Here is an 8,146-nt window from a genome sequence, read left to right on the forward strand (position 1 = left end):
TATGAGAGGCGGAGCTCCACCTTCCAAACACAAAAAGTGTGACACTCCCCACTTGTAAGTGATAGGTCCACAAGAAGATGGCTACGATGGACGACACCGGGCATGCGCACCACCAATTCCCAATAAAAAGGCCATGGCTACAGCCATTTTTTTAGTGATAAAGTTAAGATCGCTCAAAAACAGAAACAGAACGCCGCAGCGTCCCGAAATGTACGTAAACCGGAACGCTAGATAGATTAGAGGCGTCCCCAATAAAGTGGAAAAACAGGACGCCAAAAAGATGCAAAAGAAATAATAATAACGCATCACATGTGTTTAGAGTGTGTACAGTTACATAAAAACAATGACAAAAAAAGACAGAAAAAGGGAGAAAAAGGAGCGTAGCAATAAAAAGACAGATGACAAAAAGAAATAATAACATACATATAAATATATAAACAAAGCATATTATCATACATGTGAAACATATATGTGAATCCGTGTATACATAATGGAACAGACCCCACAACATACTGGGGAATAAATTGTACTATATATTGGTGGTCGCTTACAGTCCCAAAGTACATATTCAATGTCAAAGGGTCCGCTCACGGTGCTAAAATATAAACCAACCAAGGAGGTTAAAATTGATGTATGATCTATGATCCTGCACGTTTATAAAAAGCGCAGGGATATCAAGTGAAACTTAGTGAATAACTAAAGACCCCCAATTCCTGAACTAAACCAAATAATATAAACATGCTAGCAACTCATACAAACATTCACTAAAGAATGATGTTAGCGTATAGAGACTACATAAAGTGCAGATTCATAAGAAAACATAAACCACGTATAAGAACCTATACGTGGACAACGTATAGACAGAAACTACAGGACACTCCTTCTCTTCAGATTCCGAGACGTTCACCGGGTTTTGCTGCGGCGTCATCACCAGTGCGTAGCCATGGATAACTAATAAAAACTAAAAAGAAAAGAAAAACACACAACAAGACGTAAATATATAAAAATATTAAAAGCGAGTGGTGAAAAAATCACCCAAGAGAGGACAGCCAGGTCAAGGGACATGGAATATTTTCCACATTACATCCTCATTATATTGCTGCATGTCAGGACAGAGCCGAAAAATTATGGAAGTATATTTTTGGAACCAAATAATATATAGAACACGAAGGAGAACCCACGGGACTCTCACAGAAAAGGAGCGAAGCTAAGCTGTTCATTAAGTCCCTTAGGGGCAAGGGTGTCAAGGGTGACAATCCACTTACATTCACACTGTGCGAGTAACTTGGTCAGATTGCCCCCCCTGACACCTCCATGTATCACATCTATCCCTCTCACTTTTAAGCCCCTAGGGTCAGATCCGTGAAACAGTCGAAAGTGCCTGGGTAATGTTTTTAAGACCGATGGGTCTTCTACTTCTTTACCTGCCAAGATATCCCTTACGTGTTCTCGCGTCCGAACCTTAAGTTCCCTAGATGTGAGACCGACATAGATCAGGGAGCAGGGACAGGTCGCATAATAGACCACAAAAGTAGTGTTACATGAGATGTACTCTCTTATCTTAAATTCCCTGCTCCCATCAAAATTCTTGAAGGTCCCACATCTAAGGATGTTCGGACACGCGACGCACGAACCACAAGGAAAACATCCCTGTCTGGGACTCCTCGCACCAAGAAATGTTTTATTTTTTGGGGTGATATAATGGCTGCTTACCAGAGTATCTTTCAGGTTTCTGGCTCTCCTTTGTGTCATCAAAGGAGATTTTGTGAGATATGGGGCCAGGACACTATCGGTCTGCAACACGGACCAATGTTTGCTTAACACCTCACGAATACGGTGCCATTGGCAATTCGCAGTAGAGATAAATCTAATTGCCATCTCATCCTTCGCTCCTGACCTGTTCGACCCCCCTAGTAGGTCCTCTCTCCGTGTATGTCTGGCCCTTCCATACCCTGCCCTAATGCTACGACGACTGTATCCTCTTGCCCTAAACCGTTCGGTGAGGATGGCGGACTGTCTCCCGAAGCGGGCATCCGTAGAACACACCCGCCTATTCCTCAAGAATTGTCCAACTGGGATGGCTTTTATAACCGAGTAGTTGTGTGCCGAGGAGGCATGAAGCAAGGAATTCACAGAGGATTCCTTGCGATACAGATCTGTTTCAATAGAGCCATCCTCGGCAACACACAGCGTAATGTCCAAAAAATTAATTTCCCTAGAATGCCAAGTATACGTGAATTTTAAATTAAAGTTGTTAATATTCAGGGCCTGCATGAATTTGGATAGGCTGGCTTCGCTACCATTCCACACCATCAGAATGTCATCAATGTAGCGAAACCAGCCCACCACTGGGTCCGCGGCGTGTGCGCCATCGCCTTGGAAAATACACCTTTCCCAGTAACCTAAAAATAAATTTGCATACGAAGGCGCACACGCCGCGCCCATTGCAGTGCCCTGCAACTGTAAATAAAATTTATCTTTGAAAACAAAATAATTGTGGGTTAAAATAAACTCAAGCAATTCCAAAATAAGTTCCGAAAAATGGCCATCCCAGTTGGTAGTCTCAAGGAAGAAGCGGGTGGCCCTCAGACCATCTCCATGTCTGATCGAGGTGTATAATGACTCCACATCAATGGTGACTAAAATCATGCCCGCCTCCAGAGACAGCCCGTCCACCCTTCGAAGCACGTCAGTAGTGTCTCTGACATAGGAGGGCAGTGTCTCCACCAGAGGTTTTAAATAAAAATCAATAAATTTACAAATATTCTCGCATAACCCTCCTATGCCAGAGACAATAGGACGCCCAGGTGGATTAACAGCATCTTTGTGCACTTTGGGCAGGGCATAGAAGGTAGCCACCTTAGGGGACCTTGGCATAAGTCCATCAAGGACCTTTTTGGGGACAACACCTGACTCGCTCGCCAACTCCAAGATATACTCCAACTCCCCTGAAAAAACCGAGGTGGGATTTTGGGGTAAACACCGATATGTTTCTTTGTTCTTTAATTGTCGAAATATCTCTTTTTCGTATTTTTCAATTGGCCAGATCACCACATTCCCCCCCTTGTCTGCAGGTTTAATAACTACTGTGTCCAGAGCCTGTAGCTCCCTCAGCGCCTTCCTTTGATCTGGTGTTAGGTTGTCATTGTAGAGTCCCCTTGGAATCTTAATTAGATCCTCAATGACCAATCTGCAAAAAATGTCTATCTGTGGACACAGAGACAAAGGGGGGAAGGTGGATGATCTGGGCAAAATCGAAGAAGGAAATTTACCTACTGAATCTGGTTGTTGTTCCTCAAGTAGGTCTTCCAGGGCCGATAAAGCAACGGCTTCCACGTCACTAGGAAGTTGATTACCAGAATTTTTAGGGGCGTGTAACTTCTTCAGTAGTAATTTACGACAAAATAAATGCGTGTCTTTTACAGCTGTAAAAAAATTAAACTGATTAGATGGAACAAAATTAAGACCAAGTTTAAGGACTTCAGACTGGGTTTTAGAGAGGGAATGGGTAGATAGATTAATCACCTCTAAGTTGTTATTTTTCGCCTTCCGCTCGTACGTAGGAGGGGAGGTAAATTTTCTCTTTTGGGAGGTATATCTTCCTTTTGCAGCTCTATTGGGTTGTATTTTTCTCCCTCTATCACCATGTATGCTTTTAGATTGGTCGGATGTCACACTCAGTTCATCCACTGAAGTAGCGGATGACATTGAGCCCGACCTAACCAGTGATGTTGGGCGAGTTCTCATTCTCCCTGTCCTCCACCTATATACGTGATTATCGCGGTAGTCTGAATTGTCTCTTTGCAGTTTTTTTGTCTTGACCGCACTTATCTCTTGCTCCCATTTGAGGAAATCACTCTCAAGGTCACCATTGAGTTTCCCCAATGCTTCTGGTGTCAAATCTTCTTTTATAAATAGTTGAATATCGTCAATTTCCTTCTCCAATTCCGCTAGTTTGGTCTCATCAAGTTTAATAAGCAAACCGATGAAGCCTCTAGAACATATATTAGCAGTATTCTCCCATTCGGTTTTAAATACCTCGTCTTCAATTGGATAAGAGGGGAAAATTTGGACACGTAAGCCCCTCGGAATCAGGTTGCGAGCCAGGTATTGCCCCAAAGTGGCCCTATTCCACCACAGCTTTGTCCTTTTATGCAGCAATAACCTCAGCCTGGCAATCCTCTCTCTAGAATCACCACCACTCGCGACAGTAGAGCCGACATTATCCTCCTTAAAGGCCTCCTGCAGCCGAGACAACCATGTCTGGTCCCGACTACGAAAATCCATTGACTTCTGACTAACTGCTGTGGGAAACACAGAAAAGCAATATTTAATATTACAGTCATGAAGCACCAATATACTCAGTATGTGTGAGTGGTAAGTACCAACTCTCTCTAGGCACTCCTCAGGTGCCCTTCTGGGACTACTCCAAATCAATACATAAACAAAAACACGGAGGAAAAGAGTCCACTTCAACATATTTAGAGAACAATATACAAAAAGTTTATTAAATAATCAATACAAAAACAGAATTAAAAATACAAAACATGGGTGTATTGTTAATACCGCCATATCGCAGAAGACACATAGGAGGAAATGCGGCAATGACCAAGTCAGGGGGGAGTTCACATATACACCTTTTGGGTGGCAGCGTCAGCTCAGAAAATAGAAGGAATGTATGACCAAATACAATTACTACGTTCCACTCATATGGCGCAAATAGCCCAGAGTACAAAAGGTCATATATTCATAAGCACATGTAATTGCTGCTTACCCATTGTAAATCAGGTGTGTCCTCCCCACCTTGCTCGGTCCCCCCGGACGCGCGTTTCGCGTGGCTTTTTCAACAGGGTGTATCCATAGTGTGTCTCATTGTGTTTTTATATCATAGACCCGGAAGTAGAATCGGTGACGCCGGCGCATGCGCAGTAGCGTCCAGAGTGCATCGCTCAATAGGGCCATCACAGTGGGGAGTGTATGAGAGGCGGAGCTCCACCTTCCAAACACAAAAAGTGTGACACTCCCCACTTGTAAGTGATAGGTCCACAAGAAGATGGCTACGATGGACGACACCGGGCATGCGCACCACCAATTCCCAATAAAAAGGCCATGGCTACAGCCATTTTTTTAGTGATAAAGTTAAGATCGCTCAAAAACAGAAACAGAACGCCGCAGCGTCCCGAAATGTACGTAAACCGGAACGCTAGATAGATTAGAGGCGTCCCCAATAAAGTGGAAAAACAGGACGCCAAAAAGATGCAAAAAAAATAATAATAACGCATCACATGTGTTTAGAGTGTGTACAGTTACATAAAAACAATGACAAAAAAAGACAGAAAAAGGGAGAAAAAGGAGCGTAGCAATAAAAAGACAGATGACAAAAAGAAATAATAACATACATATAAATATATAAACAAAGCATATTATCATACATGTGAAACATATATGTGAATCCGTGTATACATAATGGAACAGACCCCACAACATACTGGGGAATAAATTGTACTATATATTGGTGGTCGCTTACAGTCCCAAAGTACATATTCAATGTCAAAGGGTCCGCTCACGGTGCTAAAATATAAACCAACCAAGGAGGTTAAAATTGATGTATGATCTATGATCCTGCACGTTTATAAAAAGCGCAGGGATATCAAGTGAAACTTAGTGAATAACTAAAGACCCCCAATTCCTGAACTAAACCAAATAATATAAACATGCTAGCAACTCATACAAACATTCACTAAAGAATGATGTTAGCGTATAGAGACTACATAAAGTGCAGATTCATAAGAAAACATAAACCACGTATAAGAACCTATACGTGGACAACGTATAGACAGAAACTACAGGACACTCCTTCTCTTCAGATTCCGAGACGTTCACCGGGTTTTGCTGCGGCGTCATCACCAGTGCGTAGCCATGGATAACTAATAAAAACTAAAAAGAAAAGAAAAACACACAACAAGACGTAAATATATAAAAATATTAAAAGCGAGTGGTGAAAAAATCACCCAAGAGAGGACAGCCAGGTCAAGGGACATGGAATATTTTCCACATTACATCCTCATTATATTGCTGCATGTCAGGACAGAGCCGAAAAATTATGGAAGTATATTTTTGGAACCAAATAATATATAGAACACGAAGGAGAACCCACGGGACTCTCACAGAAAAGGAGCGAAGCTAAGCTGTTCATTAAGTCCCTTAGGGGCAAGGGTGTCAAGGGTGACAATCCACTTACATTCACACTGTGCGAGTAACTTGGTCAGATTGCCCCCCCTGACACCTCCATGTATCACATCTATCCCTCTCACTTTTAAGCCCCTAGGGTCAGATCCGTGAAACAGTCGAAAGTGCCTGGGTAATGTTTTTAAGACCGATGGGTCTTCTACTTCTTTACCTGCCAAGATATCCCTTACGTGTTCTCGCGTCCGAACCTTAAGTTCCCTAGATGTGAGACCGACATAGATCAGGGAGCAGGGACAGGTCGCATAATAGACCACAAAAGTAGTGTTACATGAGATGTACTCTCTTATCTTAAATTCCCTGCTCCCATCAAAATTCTTGAAGGTCCCACATCTAAGGATGTTCGGACACGCGACGCACGAACCACAAGGAAAACATCCCTGTCTGGGACTCCTCGCACCAAGAAATGTTTTATTTTTTGGGGTGATATAATGGCTGCTTACCAGAGTATCTTTCAGGTTTCTGGCTCTCCTTTGTGTCATCAAAGGAGATTTTGTGAGATATGGGGCCAGGACACTATCGGTCTGCAACACGGACCAATGTTTGCTTAACACCTCACGAATACGGTGCCATTGGCAATTCGCAGTAGAGATAAATCTAATTGCCATCTCATCCTTCGCTCCTGACCTGTTCGACCCCCCTAGTAGGTCCTCTCTCCGTGTATGTCTGGCCCTTCCATACCCTGCCCTAATGCTACGACGACTGTATCCTCTTGCCCTAAACCGTTCGGTGAGGATGGCGGACTGTCTCCCGAAGCGGGCATCCGTAGAACACACCCGCCTATTCCTCAAGAATTGTTTGGAAGGTGGAGCTCCGCCTCTCATACACTCCCCACTGTGATGGCCCTATTGAGCGATGCACTCTGGACGCTACTGCGCATGCGCCGGCGTCACCGATTCTACTTCCGGGTCTATGATATAAAAACACAATGAGACACACTATGGATACACCCTGTTGAAAAAGCCACGCGAAACGCGCGTCCGGGGGGACCGAGCAAGGTGGGGAGGACACACCTGATTTACAATGGGTAAGCAGCAATTACATGTGCTTATGAATATATGACCTTTTGTACTCTGGGCTATTTGCGCCATATGAGTGGAACGTAGTAATTGTATTTGGTCATACATTCCTTCTATTTTCTGAGCTGACGCTGCCACCCAAAAGGTGTATATGTGAACTCCCCCCTGACTTGGTCATTGCCGCATTTCCTCCTATGTGTCTTCTGCGATATGGCGGTATTAACAATACACCCATGTTTTGTATTTTTAATTCTGTTTTTGTATTGATTATTTAATAAACTTTTTGTATATTGTTCTCTAAATATGTTGAAGTGGACTCTTTTCCTCCGTGTTTTTGTTTATGCAACAGGAAACAGCAGGACTACCCAAGGTGGCAGAAGAGCCACTGACCAACCCAGAGTTGATCCTCTATGTGGATGGCTCCAGATTTGCAGATGATGAAGGAAGATTCCACACGGGAGGTGCAGCGACCAGCAATCAAGAGATCCTGTGGTCCAGAAGTCTGCCGCCCAGTCTGTCAGCCCAGGAAGCAGAACTGATAGCGCTGATGAAGGCCTACCAGATGGCAGAAGACAAGACTGAGAAAATGTTTACCGATTCAAGGTACTTGCATGGCATAGCACACGACTTCGGACCCATCTGGGCTGCAAGGGACTTCCTCACAGCAAGCGGAACAACCGTGAAGCATCAATGGAGCCATTAAGGACCTGCTGAACACACTTCAACTTCCAAAAGTGGTGACAATGCTAAAAGTCAAAGCGCATGGAAAACTGAACACAGTAGGGGCACGAGGCAACAACATGGCGGATATGGCAGCCAAAGAAACAGTCAAGGGAAGACAATATGGACAAGTGGAAGAGGTCGTAGAGCCGGACGGCTAC

General features: G+C 43.7%; 1 protein-coding gene across 2 annotated transcripts; it reads right to left on the reverse strand.

Annotated features, from left to right (window-relative positions):
- Positions 1–335: 335 nt before the first annotated feature.
- Positions 336–6,917, reverse strand: LOC143815948 (uncharacterized). 2 transcript variants are annotated; one of them, XM_077295779.1, is made up of 2 exons: positions 3,277–6,917; positions 336–961 (listed from the first exon to the last, which is right to left on the reverse strand). In XM_077295779.1, exons 1-2 carry the CDS (start codon positions 4,477–4,479, stop codon positions 809–811), a joined length of 1,356 nt encoding a protein of 451 aa, XP_077151894.1. In that variant the 5' UTR covers positions 4,480–6,917; the 3' UTR covers positions 336–808. The 2 variants fall into 2 exon arrangements, with proteins under 2 accessions (XP_077151894.1, XP_077151895.1); XM_077295780.1 differs by having other exon boundaries at positions 3,273–6,917.
- Positions 6,918–8,146: the final 1,229 nt, after the last annotated feature.

This window comes from Ranitomeya variabilis, chromosome 3 (genome assembly GCF_051348905.1).
Source record: "Ranitomeya variabilis isolate aRanVar5 chromosome 3, aRanVar5.hap1, whole genome shotgun sequence".
NCBI lineage: Eukaryota > Metazoa > Chordata > Amphibia > Anura > Dendrobatidae > Ranitomeya > Ranitomeya variabilis.